Source organism: Eurosta solidaginis, chromosome 4 (genome assembly GCF_040869045.1).
Source record: "Eurosta solidaginis isolate ZX-2024a chromosome 4, ASM4086904v1, whole genome shotgun sequence".
Lineage (NCBI taxonomy): Eukaryota > Metazoa > Arthropoda > Insecta > Diptera > Tephritidae > Eurosta > Eurosta solidaginis.
The window spans coordinates 130,374,462-130,399,997 of record NC_090322.1 but is presented as its reverse complement, the minus strand read 5'-3'; the positions used below and the strand labels follow the sequence as shown (position 1 = coordinate 130,399,997).

Below are 25,536 nucleotides of genomic sequence, written 5' to 3'. Positions count from 1 at the left end.
TTTGAAGCATCTTACCCGTCTCCTACTTCTGGCTAGCTCCAGTAAGCTTTCCTCTTCATCTGACGAATCATCAAACCACAATTCCGTTGTAGTCATACTTTTATTTTTAATATTTGCATTTAATAACTAGTTCTGCTTTTGTTTATTTATTCTATTTTATTTGACAGAGTATTGGAAATGTGCTATTGTGAACTTTTGAATTTATCGAAATTCACAATAATGCTTGCCTTCATCGAACACGCGTCGTAATACCGAATGAAAATTCGTTCGATCAGCTCTTTCGACCACAGTCGAAGATCGAATTTGTCTCATAATAGGGGCTTATGGGGTTCAGTGAACTCTAAATTTAGTATTACGGTTCAAACACGTTAAATATTGTGTACAATACCAAGTGTGTCAACTAAGCGATAAACGTCAGTATTACAAACAGCCTCCATCACCTGATGCAAATCTCAGGTCTAGAGTTGCATTTTTGGGACGTAAGACTACTTTAAGCTGAGTTGCATTTGATAGTTTAATAAAAATTGTAGTATTTACAGATGAAATATTTGCATAGATTTCCGCGGAAATATAAAGCCGTGTTTTTTTTACACGTGTATACGTTTCGTACGCGCGTGAAAAAAAACGCCTATCCTCGCTTAGATAATGCTTAGGAGACCCATCTAGCGGCAGTGGTTAAATAACTAACATAACAGGACAGGGTGTACCGAAAAGCGGAGACACAACCCTCTGATGGCCATAGGGTATAACATATAGCTGAATCAGTTGCGATGAATTTTGGACACTTATACAATACATAGAATTAGTGTAGAGGGTGAAACAAAAACACAAATTTCAGTTACATCTGAGTATAATGCGTATTGAATTTTAGTAGGACAAATTTTATGCGCAGCAATTTCAGAGGTGTATTTAAAGTTTGTCGCTTAGCAGTCCATATAAGGTTTAAGCGTAAACGTATATAGAAGTAAAAAAAACACAGCTTAAATAATAGAAGATGTGTAGCCTCCAACAATGCGGAAACATACGAAAAGCAAAATTAATTTAAATTAGGGTCACAAAGTCTAGAGAAACTTAAGAAAATATAAAGCGCCGAACGTGTAACATGTCTCCCTAGGAAAAAATGTCACTTCTATGGCTGTTTACATTAATGCATAAGGGCAAAATTATATAAACGCTTTGGTCGCTTCAAAGCAAAGATAACGCAGTGCGTTTCATTGTTTTTCGTATGGCGTTGTCAAAGAGTAGGCGCGAAACCAAATCGCTTATGTAAATCTTTCGATGCTTCGGCCGACAGGTGAGTTAAATTTATGGACGCTCCTATATGATGCTGAGCAAAGTTTGTTGAATGTTAAGGGACTCAAAGAGTTGAGAAATTCTCAAAGGAGGATTTACAACTCTTTCGTAGCTTTAAAGCGAAGAAACTGGCAAAGGGGTCTCATTTTTATATTATGGGCCTGGCAAAGCGTTAGATTGTTGCAACACAACCAAAGCGTCTATGTAAATCCGCTGTGAATGTCTCCCGCAAATAAAATGGTGTTGTGAGTGTAAGCACACCAAAGGAGCAGGCAAAAATATGAATGAATGAAAGTTTGATTATTAGATACGTTTTTTGCAATAACATTGTTGTTTTTTCACTTAAGAATGCTGTTACCAGATTCTTGTATTACACAAACATAAAATTTTGGGTACAGAAATTCAGAAATCCTAGAAAATATTTTACTGATATACTTTGTTGTTGAGCTTAAAAAGTTTTTCACAATAATTTGAAAAACTCTACATTTTCTATGCTTTTTACACTTAGAGGAGTAACTTCCAGTAATAGATTAAATTTTTAATGAAAATCAATAACTCTAAACTGAACAATTTTCGCCATGATATAAAATTAAAATATTGTGGAACACGTGCAACACTTTTGTGACTACATAAACCCTGTTTCAGTCTTTGACCTCCATGCACGGAACCCTAATTGGCCGCTTTCAGCCGAAACAATACTGGTAACCCAGATTTTCCCGTTATGCTAACTTAAGCGAGTGCCTCGAAGGGCCCATTACTGATACTTAGCATAGACTTGACTTGACTTGGCATAAACTTGGCAACTTAGCCACGATTATACTCCACTTAGTGCATACAATCTGGCCACATAACCAGCTGTTCTCCAGCTGTCATTTTATTGTGAAATATTTGCTACAATAAGTGGTGGTTTTCAAACAAAATTAATTTTGAGTACTACAATTAATTTATGAGTGTAAAAATTGTTTAAAACAATCAGTAAATGTCAATTTATATGACAAAATGTAAAAATGAAATGGAAACAAACAAATGGCATCTCAAAATGTAAACGTCACCTAGAACTTACATAGAAAATCAAAATTCAACAGACTTCTGAAGGGCCCATTACTCATACTTAGCATAGACTTGACTTGACTTGAGAACTGTCACTTACAGTTCTGTTAAATGAACATTGCATGTTACTGATTACTCAAAACTTGGCAACACTTAACTTGACTTAGAAGTCTGTTGAATTTTGATTTTCTATGTAAGTTCTAAGTGACGTTTACATTTTGAGATGCCATTTATTTGTTTCCATTTCTTTTTGACATTTTGTCATACAAATTGACATTGCCAGATTGTATGCGCTAAGTGGAGTATAATCGTGGCTAAGTTGCCAAGTTTACGCCAAGTCAAGTCAAGTCTATGCTAAGTATGAGTAATGGGCCCCTAAGGCTCCGCTTACATATGTGACGTTCCAATGAAGCATGATCCAGATACGGATAGAAATTTAACATGCAAATGCAACACCAATGTGAGCTATATGGATCAATCCGTTGCATTTACATGTTAAACTTTTATCGGTATCTGGTTCAATGTTCATTGGAACGTAAGGATAGCCACCGATATTGATCAATAGGAGGACTCATGATAGCATATAAACTTATAAGGTGTAAAATTATATCCATTTACACACGCGGTTATATGAACGCACCTAGTAATACTCTTGATAAACTTTATTGTTTTTCAGCTGTATTATTTCCAAAAAAATTTTTTTGATTGTTATACAAATTAAAAAATACCAAGATTAAGTGAAAAATCAAAACTAAAACGCCTTTATTTGCTGATGTTGGATATTTTTGATGAAAATGCCGTCTGTAATGTCTGCAAGGTTGCATTCCTTTGAGTTTACCGCGTTTACACAATGAAATGTGCGCGTAAATTTATACAAACTGTGTAAATGATTTTTCATACAAAATTTGACAGCTCGTGCGTAAACTAGATAAATTTATACGTTTACACACTTTATAAGGCATTTATACGGTTACATGAGTCCCCCTAATGAGTGTGTGTACTATTGTGGATAAAACAAGTGTGATATCTTATCCGTCAACTGCCTGACAGGATGTTCAATAAATTGTGAATGATAACTAAGTGTGACATCTTATCTGTCAAATGCCTGACAGGATGTTCAATATGGCTACTTTTTAGCGTTTTGACAGGGTGTTCAATATGGCGGCGCCTATCTTCAGCGGGTGATAGAAAGATATACAGAATGATACAGCGATAGTCAAATACAAATCAGGTGATCCAATCACTTTGGAATTTTGACGTCTGTGCAGAAGATATCACACAGAGTATCACTCACAATGGTTCAATATGGCTACTTTTTTGCATTTTGGCAGCGTTTTGACGGGGTGTTCAATATGGCGGTGCATAGGGCTAGCTATCTTAAGTGGTTGATATAAAGAGATACAGAATGAGAAAGCGATAGTCAAATAAAAATCAGGTGATCCATTCTATTTGTAATTTTGACTTCTATGCAGAAGTTATCACACTTGTTTTATCCACAATGGTGTGCACATTTCAACCATGACCATTGTGGATAAAACAAGTGTGATAACTTCTGCATAGACGTCAAAATTACAAATAGAATGGATCACCTGATTTTTATTTGACTATAGCTTTCTCATTCTGTATCCCTTTCTATCAGCCGCTGAAGATAGCTGATCCTATGCCAAATGCGAAAAACTAGCCATATTGAACATCCTGTCAGGCTGTTGACGGATAAAAGCGGAGTCATTGGTGCCGTTTGTCGTATAGGTTGGCTACGATACGGTTACGACCTTAGCGGCACTAATAATCGATTGCATTGATTCACATAAGGTTGGTCGAATCAGCTGTTATAAGGTTACCGATACGGTTACCGATAACGCACCAATTTCCGCAGCTTAAAGGCCTCCCGCGATTTACAACGAGATTGACTCACAAATCAAACACACAAGGTTGCGCATTGCGCATGTAAACAAAAGTGCAGCTGTTTTTTGTGGGCAATTTTTACGTCATTTTCTTTTAGCCCTTGTTTTTTCTCTCTTTCTTTCATTCGATCAAGCAGTCAAGTGTGACGTATATGCGCAGAACGAAGCAATTTTGAACTCGTTAATGCGCAATCTTCTAGGTGGGATTTGTGAGATTGACTGAATCTTGTGTGTGTTAAGGCCTCCTGCGATTTACAACGAGATTGACTGAATTTTTGTTTGTGTGTGTCGGGCGTTCGACGCTTGCCCCGCGACTATCAAATAAAAAGCTATCAATCAACATTTCCATTGAGAAACCACAGCGTTCGGACGTGAATATGCCGTCATCGGATGATGATTTTGATTGATTACAGCAGTTTTATTAAATAATAAAAAAAATTATAAAAATTTTATTATCCTCAGCTTGCGCTGCTTTTATACTCTCTGTTGCCTCGTGCGCATATTTCTCCAAAGGTCTAGACGTTTCACCTTCTAGAACTGTTTTATCTCCTGCTTGGTTACCAGCTATATACATGTATATTTGTAGTTTATGCGTTTCTCATAGTCATATGCGTGTGTATGTGTGAGTAACTACTTCGGCTGATGACTACATGTGTGCGTGAGAGATATCTCCTCGTCGCCTTCTGTGTATGTGTATAAATGATGGCTGATGTGTTCAGGGTAGCTTGCTTTAATGTTTTTGTTGATATGCCTTTACTTACTAACAGCTTGGTGATGCTAAAATTCGCCACAATATGGTTGGCTCATCTCATCAGCTGATTTTATTTTTTTCATTTCACTCGTACAGGGTTGTTCAAAAGCATATGGAAAACACAAAATGTAACCAGCAAATTTTTTTTTACACGCGTATACGCTTCGTTTTCGCGTAATGAGATAATGCTTAGGAGACCCATCTAGCGGCAGTGGTTAAATAACTGGCTACAGCACAGGGTGTACTGAAAAGCGGATACACAACCCTCTGATAGCCATAGTGTATAACATATAGCTGAAACAGTTGCGATGAATTGTGGACACGCACCATTTTAAGAGGTGATACATTGAATTAGTGTAGAGGTGAAACATAGACCCATATTTCAGTGACATCTGAGTATAATGCGTATTGAAATTTAGTAGTGCAAATTTTATGCGCAGAAATTTCAGAGGTGTATTTAAAGTTTGGCGCTTAGCAGTCCATATAAAGTTTAAGCGTAAACGTCTATAGATGTAAAAAAAAACACGGCTAATGATAGGTAAGTAAATTAATTGTATTCACAAAATACAGAAATTCAACTTCTAAAACATTTTTGTTGACCATATCATGCATTCCTGCAGAGTTTATAACGCCATGTCTTAAATTATTGTGTACATATGTAATCACTCAACGACTGATCAACAGATGTGTTCACCGAAAGCGCCCATTATTAACAGGTTTATCTACTTTGCAATATATTATTGCGTGTTTATAAAATTGATTTGAGTGTTGCTTTAAATTATTTGTTGATAAGTGGTGATAGAAATATGTATTTGTAGGAACAAATTTGTAAATAAAAAGTACGGGTTCTCCCAAATTGCAAAATGTTGGTAATTCCAAAAAGGGCAGTAATTAACAACAGGGGTAACACGTATAAAATGTCGAAAGATGTGTCGAAAGGCACGCCTTGCCCTCTGTATCAAAAGCTAGTCTCATTGCGAAAAAAATATGTAGCTATTATCAACAGATGTTCACAGAAAAAATTTAAATTATTTCCGCGCATATTTCTGCCTTAGCGTGTGTGTGTGTGTGTGTACAACAAAATCAAAATTACATCAACTTTTTTGCAAATACCTCTTGAAAGAATTAAAATTTCGGGAAAATTTTAGAATAGCACCCCCCGAGTTCGGGGTTAAACTTGCTATCAAATGAAAGAGAGAGTTCGCCCGATCACAAATATATATAACTTAAAGTGCGCAGACTTATAGTTTACGAGTTATTTGATGTTAAAGTTTGCAAGTTTAGCAAATTTCTATAGCACTTTCAGTTACAATTTACACATCTTTCAAAACCTTTATGCACATAAATATCTATATAAATTGGCAACGATACACTTAAATTTCATTTTAGTATATTTCACATATAATTCTTGCATTGTTTTTACTTAATATAAAAGTTTTTATTAAATCAATCGCGCTTTTGTAGCAACATTCACATTTATGTATATATATATTTTATTGATGACATTACAAAGCTGTGCTGCCACATCTAAAAAACGGAACAAGTGCAGAATCGAAAAATAACTTATAAAGATATCTTTCATCTGATGTATATATATCTTTAACTTTTCTAGTCTTTATTTACCAAAAATTTGAAAAAGCTCTTTTTTGCATTCGTGAACGAGCTGATATTACCTTATAACTCTTATGTTTATTGTTATGTTAGCCGATCCAACAACGGCTGCGCCATGCACAGTAATTCTGCGTAGATCACCTTTCCGCGTAGGCGGCCTTCGGCCGCGCTTATTTAAAATAACCCTGGGCTACGCCATGCCAAGTCCGGGTGCGTGGTATAACCGTGGCTACCGCCACGGTGATGTCCTTCCGCATATTACCTTATAACTCTTATGTTTATTGTTATGTTATCCGATCCAACACCGGCTGCGCCATGCACAGTAATTCTGCGTAGAACACCTTTCCGCGTAGGCGGCCTTCGGCCGCGCTTATTTAAAATAACCCTGGGCTATGCCATGCCAAGTCCGGGTGTGTGGTATAACCGTGGCTACCGCCACGGTGATGTCCTTCCGCATATTACCTTATAACTCTTATGTTTATTGTTATGTTAGCCGATCCAACACCGGCTGCGCCATGCACAGTAATTCTGCGTAGAACACCTTTCCGCGTAGGCGGCCTTCGGCCGCGCTTATTTAAAATAACCCTGGGCTACGCCATGCCAAGTCCGGGTGCGTGGTATAACCGTGGCTACCGCCACGGTGATGTCCTTCCGCATATTACCTTATAACTCTTATGTTTATTGTTATGTTATCCGATCCAACACCGGCTGCACCATACACAGTAATTCTGCGTAGAACACCTTTCCGCGTAGGCGGCCTTCGGCCGCGCTTATTTAAAATAACCCTGGGCTACGCCATGCCAAGTCCGGGTGTGTGGTATAACCGTGGCTACCGCCACGGTGATTTCCTCCCGCATATTACCTTATAACTCTTATGTTTATTGTTATGTTAGCCGATCCAACACCGGCTGCGCCATGCACAGTAATTCTGCGTAGAACACCTTTCCGCGTAGGCGGCCTTCGGCCGCGCTTATTTGAAATAACCCTGGGCTACGCCATGCCAAGTCCGGGTGCGTGGTATAACCGTGGCTACCGCCACGGTGATGTCCTTCCGCATAGTAGTAAAAATATATATTTTCCTTTTTCTTTATTAACTGAAAGGTGGCACGTTAATATTTATATTTGTTTTTTCTTTGTTGATGTGGCAGCACAGCTTTGTAATGTCATCGATAAAATATATACATACATAAATGTGAATGTTGCTACAAAAGCGCGATTTATTTAATAAAAACATTTAAATTAAGTAAAAACAATGCAAGAATTATATGTGAAATATACTAAAATGAAATTTAAGTGTATAGTTGCCAATTTATATAGATATTTATGAGCATAAAGGTTTTGAAAGATGTGTAAATTGTAAGTGAGAGTGCTATAGAAATTTGCTAAATTTGCAAACTTTAACATCAAATAACTCGTAAACTATAAGTCTGCGCACTTTAAGTTATATATATTTGTGATCGGGAGAACTCCCTCTTTCATTTGATACCAGGTTTAACGCCGAACTCGGGGGGTGCTAAACTAAATCGCTGCCAAAATTTCCGCCTTCGTATTATTGATTCCCAGAGCAAGACGCCCCTTCCAACATATTTCACATTTACTAGCAGTCGACATTTGTTGTTAATTTAGTACTCCAAAATTGTGTAGATTTCGTAGTATTAAAAAGCTTTCTTAAAAAAAAAGAGCTAATTTTCATTGACCTGAATGGAAGTGTATATGTCAGGCACGCTTAACCAACGAAACGATATCATTTCGTTACGATAATCAACGTTAATAAACGAAACGAAGTCATTTCGTTTCGTTTATTAACGTTAAGATCGTCAAATTAACGAAATGATTTCGTTTCGTTTTCTGCCATATCAAAACGAAATCAAATCGTTTATGTTGATTATTAATTTCAAACTATGCTGGCAAAGCTGATTGATGGCGGAGTCATTAAAGGTGAAAGCATTAGCTAAGCTGATTGCAACTTTTCTCATGAATTTTGACAGTACAAACATTTCTCAGAGTATTTTTGACATTACCACCAACGAATTACACAAACAAATTACATAGAGTTTGTGTGTGTATGTGCGCTTGTTGTTGCCACCTTACGGCTTCACCATGGCTATAGCATTGCCAGCACAATTCAAACATAAAGTATCACGTTTTTGTTAACGTTTTTAACGTTAACGAAAGCTTTTCGTTTCGGTTAAAAACGAGATACAATTTATCTTGATAATTTCTTTATCGATAATATTTCGAAGTGTTTCAACGGAAACGGTGGAAATTTTTTGATAAACGATTAGCTTAACGTTAAGGTGCATCCCTGGTATATGTACATCACCACGAAGTGTTGTTCCGATACGAGTACATACTCGAGTACTGAGTATTTTTATACCCAGCTGTCTGTCCGTCCGTTAACACGATAACTTCAGCAAATATCGAGATATCTTCACCAAATTCGGTATACGGGCTTATCCGTGCCCATAATAGATTGGTATTCAAAATAAGCGAAATTGGACCATAACCACGCCCACTTTTTCGATATCGAAAATTTAGAAAAATGAAAAAAAACGAATACCGCTAAGCTAATGAAATTTGATAGGCGGATTGGTTTTATTACGCAAAACATAAATTCCGAATCTTGAAATACGGGCGTGGCAGCACCCACTTTTAAATCAAAAGCCGTTAAAGATATTACATTGAAATTACGTAAATCAAAAGCCGTTAAAGATATTACATTGAAATTACGCACGGACACTATCCTTGCAAACTATATACAGCCCAATTCTAAACGAAAACTCCGTGCGAGTTTTTCCCTTCTTCCATTCCTCGTATTCTAAATAAAAATTCCTTGTGAGTTTTTTCACTTCTCCCTTTCCTCGTATTCTGAACAATGTTCGAAAAAACGGAAACCGGTTATGGGAGAAAAGTAGGTATTATGAATGTGAGGGAGAGGGAGATTTCTCTGCCATTTCATAGGAGTTTTTTCACTAGTTAAATTAAAGGGAATGTATAAAAATAGTGAAAGGAAATTGGTTCTTTTAAGAAGGAACACTTATTTGTACAAATTTGTGCTAAAATATGTATTTACATTCTACCACAATATTCTCACTGTTAATACAACAACAACAACAACAACAACAACAACCACAATATTCTTTATTTTAAGTCGAAACGTTTATCATAAGCTATAGAAGAGCTCTTCGTATATTTGATGCAGCCATCCAGAAATTGCGCAAGGATTTTTAAGAAGGCTTAAATAGACTTTGGCATATGATGAAAGACTAATTCAACTCGACTTGGCCGCCAGAAAATAGTTTTGCTGAATGAAAGCAGGCAACTCCGGCGGATTTGTGTTATCCCGCCGTCTTCTTCTTCTTATGCTCCTCTGTTGATGTTGCTGTGGCACCAATTCATTACTCATTTCAGTGAATACCACATGAAATGCAATACTATGCATTGTTTATATTTTATTTCTTAATTTCAAACAAATTCGCAACAATAATTAAACTTTTCTATTTTTTAAATGAGAAAAGAAATGCGCAATGAAATTTCAATTGAAAAAACAGATTACTTCGAAAATTCGAAATTCCTATTCCCCAATTATTCTTCTCCCTAGGAGAAAAGAATTGGAGGAATTTTTCCGCGGGAATACAAAAATCCGCGAGAACAAAATTCCGCGAGAATATTTAGAATTGGTGTGATAGATTGAGTGTAGATTATGAAAATCGGTTAAAGACCACTCCCACTTCTCTTAAAGGCCTAACCTTAACAAGGTTTGCAATAACTCTACGGTATTTAATTACATTTGATTGGTATTCTACCTCAGTAGTGATATGGTTGAGCTAAGAACAAAACTTAAACAAATTTTTAAAATGGGCGTGACCCGCCACTTTGTTGTTAGTCTTTCCAAAATATTTTTAATGCCATAAGTCGAAAAAAAATCTGCCAATCCGAACGAAATTTTGCATACAATTTTTTTTCATAGCTACAACTGTTTGCTCTGAAAATGAGCGAAATCGCCTGACAGCCAATCGTCCTTTTTTGCATAGCTAGGTAAAAAACAACCCTTAACGGGCAATAACGCTTTTTAGAACAAAGGAACTTGTGTTTTTATGTTTATTTTTTGTTATATCTCTATTTTAAAATAAGCAGTTTTTGTAAGGAAATCCTTATATCTGAAGGAAAACTGCATCTTTACCCGCTCAAGTTTATTAGTGGTAGTCTCTGTATCCTTTTTGCTTTGAACGAGAATGAGTTCAAAATATATATGTACTTGTCGCACTGCGCATCCTTATAACACTACTAACCATTGTAAATTTTGCCAAGTAGCGCAACTAACAGCTGATCGGTGAAAATTCGCACATTCACACGCACAGTTCTCGACTCAGTTTCAAAACAAAACTTTAGATTATTTAATACCAATTTTAAAGGGAGATACTCCTTACAAATTTATGTATACAGAATACATATGGCGTTTTTGTTGTTATTAAAACAATAGTTTTATTTATACTAAAGCTTTTATAATTTTTTTTTTAACTTTGAAAAATCTCCGAACACCATTCCTTCATTATATGACATTCGACTGCCTAGTCCACTGCCTTCCACTCTATTCGCAACATAACCTCTACTTAAGCTGCCAAACTATATAGTAAACAATGCTACTAACCACACAAAGCAAACAACCATAGTGTACCTATACCAAGTGTGTTCACTAAGCGATAAACGTCAAAACTACAAACAGCCTCGCTCACCTGATGGAAATCTCAGGTCTAGAGTCGCATTTTTAGTCTCAACGACAACATTTTTGACTACCAATCGTATGGACTTTTTCAATTTTTCAATCATTCGGTAATGGTATCCATTTTGAATTCGCTGTCATTCCGAATCCAGCGAGTGCCTGTCAGAATGCTTGACAGATAAGTCAACACACTTGTACTTGTACACTATGCAAACAACAACAGCGTTTCAAGTGCACAGATGCGTATGTAATGCTCGGTTTCACCCGAACGTAGAAATTCTTATTTGTTCGTAGTCGATTACCTCGTATAAGTAATCGACTACGTGAGCACAGTATTGAAGTATCGGCTATTCATGTTAAGTAAGAGCACGTTTACCTATGAACCAATCTTAAATAAATCCTTAATAGATAATCTACGCTTTTACATATGTTTCATCCCTAGGAACAAATTTTTATTATCTGTAAAATGTTCACGTTTCTTATTTATTTCGTGCTTCAAATTAGTGATTACACTGCAGAGGTGGTAGGTTTCTATGAAGGGGTAAATCTAAACCAGTTTGCATATAACGAGATTATCTTCATTTTCGTACATAACTCCTTATCGTGCAAAAATTGTTGAATTACGTGTTCCATCTTCTTCATGTTGGAGTACTCTAATAATAGAGTTGGGTCGTTTCGTTCTGAACTTGTTCAATTGACCGGGTCTCTCAACTGAACAAGTGAACTAGATCTTCGATTTCGGTTCTATTTGTTCTTCTGGTTCATTTGTTCTTTTAGTTCGTTTTATCTAAAGTTATTCTTTCTTTCTTCTCGTTCGCGAACATTGTAAATCCCTACACACGTACGCTGAAATTCACAGTGAGCACGAATATCGATGATGCCACTTACACTAAAGATATGTGTGGTCATGTGTGTGTGGCACTGCTCCAACAATTATGTGTGGACTATTTATGAAAAACATCTTTTGTAAGAAACTAATTATTACATTTATTAAACTTGAAAAGTTCATATTTACGATTTGTGTCTCTACTCTTTCAATTTCCTGGATCTTTCGAAATTTGTAACTTTTTTTGAAGTTAATTATACATATATATATTAACTTATTTATTCATAAAGCTGCAGACATTGGTGCTTTATCGGTAACCGTATCGGTAACCTTATAACAGCTGATTCGACCAACCTTATGAGAATCAATGCAATCGATTATTGGTGCCGCTAAGGTCGTAACCGTATCGTAGCCAACCAATTGGGGTTTGGTTAAAGCTGGAGACATTGGTGCTTTATCGGTAACCGTATCGGTAACCTTATAACAGCTGATTCGACCAATCTTATGAGAATCAATGCAATCGATTATTGGTGCCGCTAAGGTCGTAACCGTATCGTAGCCAACCAATTGGGTTTTGGTTTACCGTCGTAACGATAAACAGCTGATTACGTTAGGGATACGGATACAGCGATACGACATACGGCACCAATGACTCCGGCTTAACCATCGTAACGATAAACAGCTGATTACGTTAGGGATACGACTACAGCGATACGACAAACGGCACCAATGACTCCAGCTCAGGCATGCTTAACCAACGAACCGATATCATTTCGTTACGATAATTAACGTTAGTAAACGAAACAAAGTCATTTCGTTTCGTTTATTAACGTTAAGAACGTCAAATTAACGAAATGATTTTGTTTCGTTTTCTGTCATATCAAAACGAAATCAAATCGTTTATGTTGATTATTAATTTCAAACTATGCTGGCAATGCTATATTATCCATTTTGATGGCGTAGTCATTAAAGGTGAAAGCATTGGCCAAGCTGATTGCAACTTTTCTCATGAATTTTGACAGTACGAACATATCTCAGAGTATTTTTGACATTACCACAAACGAATTACACAAACAAATTGTATGGAGTTTGTGTGTATGTCCGCTCGCTGTTACCACCTTACGGCTTCACCATTGGCTATAGCATTGCCAGCACAATTCAAATATAAAGTATCACGTTTTTGTTAACGTTTGTAACCTTAACGAAAGGTTTTTGTTTCGGTTAAAAACGAGATACAATTTATCTTGATAATTTCTTTATCGATAATATTTAGAAGTGTTTCAACGGAAACGGTGGAAATTTTTTGATAAACGATTAGCTTAACGTTAAGGTGCATCCCTGCTCCAGCTTAACACATTTAAATATACCTACACAAAGCATTGCTGCATACACACCCCCATCTATACTTGTTGGCTTTTTTCGCGTGTGCGAGCAGCAGTGAACAAATTTGCTTGAAAAAATAAAAAAGGAACAGATGAACAAAAAGAACAACTTGTTCGTTCATCAGGAAAATAACGAAAGATTCCAATCTCTGAAATTAACGAAAAAGCACAACTCTATCTAATAATACTCCTTTGCAATGCGTTTGCGGACCACCATCAGCCGATAATAGCTCGTTTTTTAACGACCGTGATCACGACAGGATGAATTTTACTATGGCAACTCTGATAAAATGCGCACTGGTTTTATGTATACATACTATAGTATAGAGAAATATTAGTTTCTTTATTCACGCAAATGCTAAATAACAAGAATATTCGTAGTAAAAAATATAAAAGTTGTATTGCCCCTCATCATTTACTTTCATTTTAAATTAAATTCACTCCGATAATTCTTTCCAACACAATACCTCTTTAGCACTTTGGGATATGATCCTCTGTGGGTGCTCCATGGAGTACAACAGTGAAAGTACTTTGGAAAGTACTCTCACGTATGTACTCTATGAAATACTCACAAACAAAGCGAGAGTGGGATCACCTACTCCTCTCCTAGGACATCGCAATGTTAATTGGAGCAAATTTTTTGTATGAATACAGATAAGTTTTGGAATACTCCTATACTCCCAAAGGAGTATTCCTTACATTATTTATGGAGTATTCGCGTTTTTTGAAGGGTAACTAGATTTTCTGCATATAATTTTCCTTCGATAACACTGGACCACGAATTTCAACTTTTTCTCTTTACCAGAAACGCCGTTATGAAATTGAGTTCATTTTTGATTCTATGGTACCGTTTTTGAGATATTTGCAATTTACCGTTATTCGAAAAAACCAAAAAGATGGCTCCCTTTAATTACGTATATCTCACGAACGGGTAAAGCAGTCGTAAAAAAGTTTACAAAATCGGAAAGACGATAAAATTTTCTATGAATACATAATACATTGTTTTTTGCTCAACCAGACAGTTTTCGAGATATTAGCTTATCATTTCAGATTTTTGTTTTTTATGAAAAAATATGAAAAAAATTACTTTTTGCGAGGGCAACATTCCAAAACCACAACTTTTTATCCAGATATTTTCCTTTACGTAAAGCTCTGTTTAATTAGAAAAAAGATAAGCTATCATCGAATAAAATCGATGCAAAACTACGTAAGTTATAAGCGATCAAATAAAAATACCCAGGTTGCGCAACTTCAATGTATGTATACATACATATATTAAAGGTATAAGTGCAAATGGGATATTATCCGGATAAACGAATAACACCATAACAATGATAATACTTTTTCTTTAAATAAATAGTACTTTTAATACTCGAATTGTTTTATAGTAGGTAGAGAGGTTGCATCGAAAGGAAGAGTGGTTGGGTTCGAAACCTGCTGTAGGCATGTAGTTATAAACATGTATTTCCGTCACTTATGGGTAAGTATGCAGGTAGATTTTCAAAATTATAAGACACAAAAAATTTTTAAAGCCTACATCTAAAGCAGGTAGTATTTTCTTTTCCCGGCTTCGTATAAAAAGAAACCTTCCTGTCTAGGTAAGATTTGATTTTTTCAATTTTATTCTTGTTCCGAGTATAAATATGAGTTAATGCGCATTGAAACTTCATAACATCTGCAAGGCTCGCCGAAGATAGTTCAGTTCATAAGTCAAATTTCAAAACCGTGATTTATTAAAAAAAATAAAATGAGTAAAAGGTAGCGAGAATTTGTTTGTAATAACGATCCAGATATGTTCTGTTTCATGTGTGGCCAATATACTATCATAAGGCGACGACGAGTATTCTCAGATCATATGAAAACTTTATACTCAAAGTATTTTGACATCGAGCCTAAAAATGCTGAAAAACCATGGACACCGAACACTTTGTGTACATCGTGTCGACTAGAATTGATTCAGTCGGAATCAGGACAACAAATAAAATTTGATACACCAATGATATGGAGAGAACCTACTTGCCATTCAATAGAGTGTTATATTTGTCAAACAAAAGTACTTGGCATTGGAATATCAAGAAGAGTAACCTATGCCAGCGTACCTACAGTGACATTACCAGTACTACATTCAACGGCAGTTGCGAATCCAGTTCCATTGTCAACAGTAATATCTGAGTGCGGGGAATCAAGTTGTACTGAATTTCGCATGGGAAACGAGAGAAACGTTCTGTCACAAGCACAACTTAAGGGCCTATTACGGTACACAACTCAACTTGGTTGGGTTGTAATTAAAACAACTCAACTTTCAGACAACTCAACTCCTGTTTGGTATTACGAATTACAACTTATTTCAGTTGAAGTTGAATTGGTGCTGCCAAGCTAAGAAAGTGATGATTTGACAGATAAATGAACAGCTGATCAATTTGTGGCAGAAATTTAAGCATTTTCAAATGTGATTTTTTTATTAATGTTATATGAAATCTATTTTAAACTGGCGAAAATGTTGGTGATTGACATGTCGCGAATACGGAAACATTCGCGTGATCATTCCAATCCCTTGGAACTACCAAGCACCAAGTAAGAAAATGTTTAAGTGACAAATAATGAGCTTCATATGAAGTTATTTTGCAGATTGGAAAGGAAGCATTTTACTCAGTACTAAACAAAATTAAGAACCATTTCCGCATACGCGTTCGTATTTTAAAATTATGCGCCACACTCCGATTCCTTGCTGACGGCAGCTATCAAATATGCTGTGGAAATGATTTTGGTGTTGGACTGGTATTAGATATAATTGAGGAGCGTATTTGTGCGAAGTACATTAAAACCCTAACAGAAAAAACTGTATTTTACTCAAATAGGATTCCCAGGAGTAGTTATTAGTATCAATGGGACTCGCATAATTTCACCTATTTTGGCTGCATCCAAACTGCGACCAGCCTCGTCCAACTATGGAATGTCACTACATAAAGTCAAAAAGTTATTCAATGTAATTCGTTTAAACGTTGGTTTTTCTAGAAATGTGTACAAAATTGTTGATTATTGTTTGATTAAAAAAGGTTTAACTACCGGCTTTAAATTTTTTGTTTTTTTTTTTGGTAACGTTTTATAAGCCCGTGCACCATCTAACTCTTATCAAAGGTGGTATCAAAAGACGGGTTTCCATCTCCGTTTTTAGGATTCGAAAGCGAAAATTAAAAATTTTATTTCTTTCGAAAGATATTTACAAAGACCCACAAAATGGCCCGAGAGGGTCCGAAATATGAGGCCCGGTCCACAGTTTTTTTGCACAGAACATCTTTCTGCGTTGGCAGCCTTTGGCCGCGATTCGTAAAAATAATCCTGGTTGGGTCCAACACCTTTCTGCATTGCTGTATACAAAAAATCTGGCAAAATACAACAACCACATGCAATTAGATTTTATTAGAATTAATGTTTGTGGTAATTCTTTACGACAGCATGACACTGCTAATACGTGTCCAAAAATATCGAGAGAGGTATTAAACGACGCGTCTTGACATCAGTATTAATAATCCGAAGGCGGAAAATACAAATTTTAACTCGTTCAAAGGATATTAAACACAAACCCAAAAAAGACAACAACATTACAACAACCACATGAAAATCGCCAACTTCAACTGAAAATATCTCCGGACAGAGATAAAATGTTTATTTTCCGCTTTCGGATTATTGTTCTCGAGATTAATAGCGTCTTTTGGCACCTCTCTCTATATTTTTGGACGCGTATTAGCAGTGTCATGCTGTCGTAAAGAATTACAATTTTTGTTTTCGGATTCTTAAATCGGAGGTCGAAACGTGTCTTTTGATACCAACTTTGAAAATTTTTGTTAAAAATTAGGTGGTGAACCGTCTTCTAAAACGTAACATTTTTTCAAAACAACTGCAAAATTGTATGAGACAACTGCTAGTAAGCAGTTGTAAGATTTTGACGTCTTTGACAACTACACCAACACAAGGTTGTAAACGGCAATGCCACAAAAGGTTGTAAGGCTAGACAACTCAACCGAAATTTTTTTTGACAGGTTGAGTTGTAATCTGTAATACCAAATTGCGAAATTTCAACCCAACCAGAGTTGAGTTGTAAACGGTAATAGGGGCATTAATGATTGGATAAGAGATTTGGAACTATCCAAGGAAAAGGCCGAGATCCACACTTATCGTATGCAACAATTTAAATTTGTGTCATCCGATGTTAAGGTGATATATTGTAGAACTCGTCACGAACAATTTTCCAAACACTATACCGAGAAAGACAGTATATGCTACTGCAACGACATTCCTGGTTTATTCAAAGAGTTTGGTCAAACATATGATTCAAAAGACTGGCGATTGTTCATAGACAGCAATAAACTGAGTTTGAAGGCTGTATTATTGCATATTGGTAACAAAAAGCCTTCTATCCCGATCGTACATGCAGTAAATACAAAGGAAAACTACGAGGAAACGCAAAAACTACTCAAATTTATCAAATATGAAGAGCATGATTGGAAAATATGTTCGGATCTCAAAGTCGTTGCAATGCTATGCGGTCTACAAAGTGGCTACACCAAGCACTGCTGCTTCCTTTGCAAGTGGGATAGCCGAGCTCGTAAGGACCACTACGTCAGAAGGGATTGGCCGGAAAGAGTCGAGTTTACCGTTGGTGTGGATAACATCAAATACACCCCTCTTGTCAAGAAAGAGAAAATCATACTTCCACCCTTACACATCAAGCTCGGTCTCATTAAAAACTTGGTTAAGGCTTTGGACAAAGAAGTCGAAGCATTCGACTATATGAAAACAATTTTTCCAGATATTTCTCAAGCCAAGATAAAGGAAGGTATTTTTGTTGGAGCACAAATAAAAAAGTTGATCAACAATAATCAATTCAAAAGACTACTCTCATCAGTTGAGGCAGCAGCGTGGGAATCCTTTGAAAAGGTCGTTGCTTCTTTTCTCGGTAGACACAAAAGCCCTAACTACGAGCAGATAGTGAACGACTTGATCAATAAATATGCGAAAATGGCTTAAAGGCTTATTAAAATTAGTTTCCCAAAATTCTATAACTTGTTTACCTAACTAATATTTTCTTTCCAGACGTAAATATGTCCTTAAAAATTCACTTTCTGCATTCACATTTGAGCTTTTTTCCGGCAAATCTTGGCGACGAAAGTGACGAACATGGCGAAAGGTTTCATCAGCAAATGAAATTAATTGAGAATCGATATCAAGGATTCTGGGACGTCGCAATGATGGGTGATTACTCATAAGAGAAACCGATCCTAAACTGAATAAGCGTCAAAGTAGAACACATAATTATTTCGACTACATAGTAAAATCAAATTAAGATAACGATTGTTAGAATATAGTATAAACATAAATAAATTTAAAAAAAGTTAAAAATATGGGAAATTTCATTCATAAATTGAACTTTTAACTAAATATAAACAGAGAATAGCTAGATATTTCACTCTTCCTTATACCATACATACGTTTCGAGGTATACGTTGAAATTGCACAACCTGGGTATTTTTATTTGATCGCTTATAACTTACGTAGTTTTGCATCGATTTTCTTCTTTTTTTTAAATAGACAGAGCTTTACGTAAAGAAAAAATATCTGGAAAAAAAGTTGTGGTTTTGGAATGCTGCCCTCGCAAAGAGTAATTTTTTTCATATTTTTTCATAAAAAAAACAAAAATCTGAAATTATAAGCTAATATCTCGAAAACTATCTGGTTGAGCAAAAAACAATGTATTATGCATTTACAGCAATTACTTTACCCGTTCGTGAGATATACGTAATTAAAGGTAGCCACCTTTTTGGTTTTTTCGAATAACGGTAAATTGCAAATATCTCAAAAACGGTACCATAGAATCAAAAATGAACTCGATTTTCGAAATTAGGGTGTGGTTTTACATACGAATTTCATAACGGCGTCTCTGGTAAATTTTGGCCGTCGACCAGTGTAATCGGTAGTAATAAAAAATTCTAGAGATGCCGGATTTTTTTCATAGAAAAAATACCACCTTTAGAGTGAAGTCTATAATTGGAAGCACGAAATAAAAAATTTGACCTAGTTCTCAGGGATGGAACGCGTAAATTGTCTATTAAGGATTTATCGAGATGAAGGTATGTGTTAACGCGGTTTAAGGTAATTGTGCAGTTTATAGAGCGCACTGGAAGTTGGCCCCGTATTTTTTAGTGGTCGCGTTCAAAAGTTATGTTATGTGGTTAAATGCTTTGGAAGAAGCTGGTTTTTGAACACTAAGGCTCGGTTTTCAGTACAAGTTCAACTCAGTTTATCAGTTAAACTACGCTTAAAGTTATTCTGCAGTTTTTCAGTCTACTTTAACTGAAGTTTAAGATGAGCTTAAGCGGCCCATCTGGCAGGGTTAAACTCTAGTTAACCAATCAGCTATTTACGTTCGTACGAAATGGCGTCGAATATACCCAACAAGCATTTGGACTTGAGTACCATTAGAGCTCATGTTGATAACTAGGCATACTTCTAAAATCTCAAGAGCTGTTTCGAAACAGTGGCTCAACTCGAGAATCATATCGTAACCAAAAGAGGAAACTTTTTATAAAGCAAAATATACTATTAAGTTAAAAAAAAATGTAATTAACAACTTGTGGTTCTCTAACTGGACTCAAATGTAGGATTCAATGATGTTGATGTAGGATCTTCGGTGTGGTAGGCGAAGCACACTACCATCAAACTACGGCGGCCGCCTATATAATTTATTCTTGATTAATTACGCTTCATTACTGCTATCAGCCAGGTGTTTATTTCTCACAATAGACAGCTGTTGGTTTTGGTGGTACCTCCTTGGAGGTTTTTATCAACTCCACCTCAATAAATGTAAGATATCAACTGGAGGTTGAATATTCATTTGAGAACTGTACATTTCTCAAAATCTCCCGAAATTAGGATTATAATTGGAAAACACTAATGACGTTGGAGATCAACTGGGAAACTTTTAATTTTACAAAATTTCTCGAAGGTTGAATAATTTCGCCGGAGAATTTTTTTCCATGTTTGTTGGGTAAACAAAATGCAGCTGTTGCCGTATCTACAAATTATCTAGATAATAAAAAACCAATGTTGCCGCACAAAACAGCATACCCCAAAGGCGGCCTTAAAATGTGACTGATGTGACTTATTAGTTTAACTGGAGTTTAAACTTGACTAGAGTTTAAGCAAGCTTAGTTTAAGCTTAGCTCAACCAACCACTGATAAACCGGGCCTAACTTTGTATAAACTTGTTTAAATTTTTTGTTTGAAATAATTTAATAGGCGAACGTATGCAATGTTTTTATATTTTGTAAATAACGGATTAATTTTCATTAGCAGAACTGCTCGTCCCATATACACTTGTAGCACTTGTGTTTTTGTTTTACCCTGAGAATAGGCACAAATACAAATTCAGACATTGATATAAAAAAAAAAATGCATAGCACTCCCATGTGCCCCCACATATAAATTCGATTCATATGAATGTGCCTGAATTTCATATGAAAGTGCAAAGAAAAATCACTTCCATATGAAGCCAAGGCACTCCGGGATGATATTCAAATTTACACTAACAAATTGACAACAAAAATTTTTTGAAAAATATTGTAGCACTGAGAAAAATTTTAATTCAAAATTTATTCATTAAGGGGACCATCAAAATTCCTTAAAAATTTATAATAAAGTTTTTTTTTCAATTTAAAAAAGTTTCAGTGTACCAATAATTTTGTGTATGTATTGTTATTTGTACTTCAATATAAAAAATTTGAATAGCCCTGTTCATATGTTTTACTGAGCTATTTAATGAGTACCATCGAGTATTTCAGTTCCATGGTCTTGAGTTCATATCCCCCTATATATGTTCTACCAGATTATTGCAGGGCATGATGCAATTACAAGGTGACTGACGTTGGCAGCTTCTCTTTCTAATCCGCCATCTTGAACTACCACTCTGAAACTGAATTTGCCTCTTTGCGAAACTACTTTTTCATTCAGTGGAAAAATTGTAGTAAAAACCATTCAAATCAATTTTCCTGGAAAAGTATGCAAAGACATCACTTTTTTCTCCAATTCTATTTTGAGTTGACTTTTCTATAACTCAAATGCGTAAAATTTTGTATATAAAACATTTTATATTAAACGAAATTGTTTGAATTTTAATATTTCCGTCGAAAATAGATGCAAGATGTTTTTTTAATAATAATTCTAAAACACGTTTTAACAATTTTATGTTTCTGCTTAACTGCTGTTTCAGGATGCACGTTTTGCAGCTCAATAGCAAGGGCTGACTTTGGCTATGACGAGATAGTGACCCGTTTTGATATTGATTCTCGAATCCTGCGTATATCAAACAAATGAAAGTATGTGCCTTCCGCGTGTCGCGACATGGTCGATCTGGCTGCGTTGTTTTATATGTCTGATCTTTGGGGGCGCAGATGAACTCAACATTGAAGAACAATGTACACATTTCACCTCATTATTGCGACACATTAAAATAGAGCCATGAATCACACTATCTGCACCAGAACAATTTCTTTCATGCACACTGCAATAAACATCGCATGATGCTGCTTCCATCGCATCTTTTAATAATTCTTTAGTTCAGTACAAATGTGTTTTTATCTAGCAGTTGCATATGCAGCTCAAAACTCGCTCTGCATGAAAAACTGTTAAAGCTCATACAGGTCATCGCTATACCTCTTTCGATGTTGTTGTAGCGATAAGGACACTCCCCGAAGTCCTTGGGGAGTGTTATCGAGTTGATTGTCCTTTGCCGGATGCAGATCCGGTACGTTCCAGTACCAAGCCCGACAACCTCGGGAACGATGTTATGACCAGATGGGACCTTCTAGGCCATTCCGCCCTCCCACCCCCTACATCCATGAGGAGTTCGGGGTCGCCACAGCCTCAGCCGTTAATGAAACAGGATTTGGAGAAGCTGTATATTATGCTGGCAACCCCTTGAAAGGGTTGCGCTACGGAACCCCTTGAATCTATTTTAGTCGCCTCATACGACAGGCATACCTACCGCGGGTATATTCTAACCCCCTAACCCGATGGATTATCCTTCGGTACTCGCCGTCGGCATCACGTGCCCGAACATAAATCTTCCGGAAAACTTCTCTCAACACTCCAAGAGCCATCTTCTCTCGACACCATCAATGATTCTCGAGCCATAGAGCACGACAGGCAGGATGGGACTTTACTTTTCAGTTGCCTACTCAGTTGAAAGTAGCACTTGTTTGCATAAGGAATTTTCCGTTTGATTTCTAATCTGGCATTCTTTTTTCTGTTAATGCTGGTTTCAAAATAGACGAAATCCTTCACAGTGTCGAAATTATACCCATTAACAGTGACGTAGCTGTCAAGGTGCAAATGGGCCGATTCTTTCTTGAGTGACAGCAAGTACTTCGTACTGTCTTCATTTACCGCGAGAACCAATCCGTTAAGTAAAACAAATAAGGAAGGCTAAGTTCGGGTGTAACCGAACATTACATACTCAGTTGAGAGCTGTGGAGACAAAGTAAGGGAAAATCACCATGTTGTAAAAAGAACCCTGGAATGTGTTTGTATGACATGTGTATCAAATGGAAGGTATTAAAGAGTATTTTAAGAGGAAGTGGACCATAGTTCTATAGACGGACGCCATTTAGGGATATCGCCATAAAGGTGGACCAGGCCTGACTCTAGAATTTGTTTGTACGATATGGGTATCAAATGAAAGGTATTAATGAGTATTTTAAAAGGGCGTGGGCCTAAGTTCTATAGGTGGACGCCTTTTCGAGATATCGCCATAAAGGTGGACCAGGGGTGACTCTAGAATTTATTTTGTACGATATGGGTATCGAATGAAAGGTATTAATGAGTATTTTGAAAGGGCGTGGGCCTAAGTTCTATAGATGGACGCCGTTTCGAGATATCGCCATAAAGGTGGAACAGGGGTGACTCTAGAATTTATTTTGTACGATATGGGTATCAAATGAAAGGTATTAATGAGTATTTTAAAAGGGCGTGGGCCTAAGTTCTATAGATAAAACGCCGTTTCGAGATATCGCCATAAAGATGGATCAGGGGTGACTCTAGAATTAGAGATACGATATGAGTATCAAATGAAAGGTGTTAATGAGTATTTTAAGAGGGCGTGGGCCTTAGTTCTATATGTGGACGCCTTTTCGAGATATCGCCATAAAGGTGGACCAGGGGTGACTCTAGAATTTGTTTGTACTTTATGGGTATCAAATGAAAGGGAGTGGGCCTTAGTTCTATAGGTGGACGCCTTTTCGGAATATCGTTATAAAAGTGGACCAGGGTTGACTTTAGAATGCGTTTGTACAATATGGGTATCAAACGAAAGGTGTTAATAAGTGTTTTAAAACGGAGTGGGTCTTAGTTCTATAGGTGGACGCCTTTTCGGAATATCGTTATAAAAGTGGACCAGGGGTGACTCTAGAATGCGTTTGTACAATATGGGTATCAAATGAAAGGTGTTAATGTGTATTTTAAAAGGGCGTGGACCTTAGTTCTATAGGTGGACGCCTTTTCGAGATATCGCCATAAAGGTGGACCAGGGGTAACTCTAGAATTTGTTTGTACGATATGGGTATCAAATGAAAGGTGTTAATGAGTATTTTAAAAGGGCGTGCGCCTTAGTTCTATAGGTGGACGCCTTTTCGAAATATCGCCATAAAGGTGGACCAGGGGTGACTCTAGAATTTGTTTGTACTTTATGGGTATCAAATGAAAGGGAGTGGGCCTTAGTTCTATAGGTGGACGCCTTTTCGGAATATCGTTATAAAAGTGGACCAGGGGTGACTCTAGAATGCGTTTGTACAATATGGGTATCAAATGAAAGGTGTTAATGTGTATTTTAAAAGGGCGTGGGCCTTAGTTCTATAGGTGGACGCCTTTTCGAGATATCGCCATAAAGGTGGACCAGGGGTAACTCTAGAATTTGTTTGTACGATATGGGTATCAAATGAAAGGTGTTAATGAGTATTTTAAAAGGGCGTGGGCCTTAGTTTTATATGTGGACGCCTTTTCGAGATATCGCCATAAAGGTGGACCAGGGGTGACTCTAGAATTTGTTTGTACTTTATGGGTATCAAATGAAAGGGAGTGGGCCTTAGTTCTATAGGTGGACGCCTTTTCGGAATATCGTTATAAAAGTGGACCAGGGGTGACTCTAGAATGCGTTTGTACAATATGGGTATCAAATGAAAGGTGTTAATGTGTATTTTAAAAGGGCGTGGGCCTTAGTTCTATAGGTGGACGCCTTTTCGAGATATCGCCATAAAGGTGGACCAGGGGTAACTCTAGAATTTGTTTGTACGATATGGGTATCAAATGAAAGGTGTTAATGAGTATTTTAAAAGGGCGTGCGCCTTAGTTCTATAGGTGTACGCCTTTTCGAGATATCGCCATAAAGGTGGACCAGGGGTAACTCTAGAATTTGTTTGTACGATATGGGTATCAAATGAAAGGTGTTAATGAGTATTTTAAAAAGGAGTGGGCCTTAGTTCTATATGTGGACGCCTTTTCGAGATATCGCCATAAACGTGGACCAGGGGTGACTCTAGAATTTGTTTGTACCATATGGGTATCAAATGAAAGGTGTTGATGAGTATTTTAAAAGGGCGTGGGCCTTAGTTCTATAGGTGGATGCCTTTTCGAGATATCGCCATAAACGTGGACCAGGGGTGACTCTAGAATTTGTTTGTACGATATGGGTATCAAATGAAAGGTGTTAATGAGTATTTTAAAAGGGCGTGGGCCTTAGTTCTTAAGGTGGACGCCTTTTCGAAATATCGCCATAAAGGTGGACCAGGGGCGACTCTAGAATTTGTTTGTACGATATGGGTATCAAATGAAAGGTGTTAATGAGTATTTTAAAAAGGAGTGGGCCTTAGTTCTATATGATGACGCCTTTTCGAGATATCGCCATAAACGTGGACCAGGGGCGACTCTAGAATGTGTTTGTACGATAT

The 25,536-nt window shown here is 36.7% G+C and overlaps 1 protein-coding gene across 11 annotated transcripts in view; it reads left to right on the top strand.

Annotated features, from left to right (window-relative positions):
- Positions 1-5,695: 5,695 nt before the first annotated feature.
- Positions 5,696-25,536, top strand: part of Hgsnat (Heparan-alpha-glucosaminide N-acetyltransferase) — an 88,027-nt gene continuing 68,186 nt past the window's right edge. Inside the window, exon 1 of one of the 11 annotated variants that reach the window (XM_067782942.1) lies at positions 5,696-5,714. Coding sequence is in view for 4 of the 11 variants with exons in the window: in XM_067782943.1 (XP_067639044.1) it covers positions 5,862-5,901 (40 nt within the window). In the remaining 7 variants the exon portion in view is untranslated. Of the gene's footprint in view, positions 5,902-7,608; positions 7,966-25,536 lie in introns of those variants that run through there. The other 10 variants (XM_067782938.1, XM_067782939.1, XM_067782937.1 and 7 more) reach the window with 10 other exon arrangements.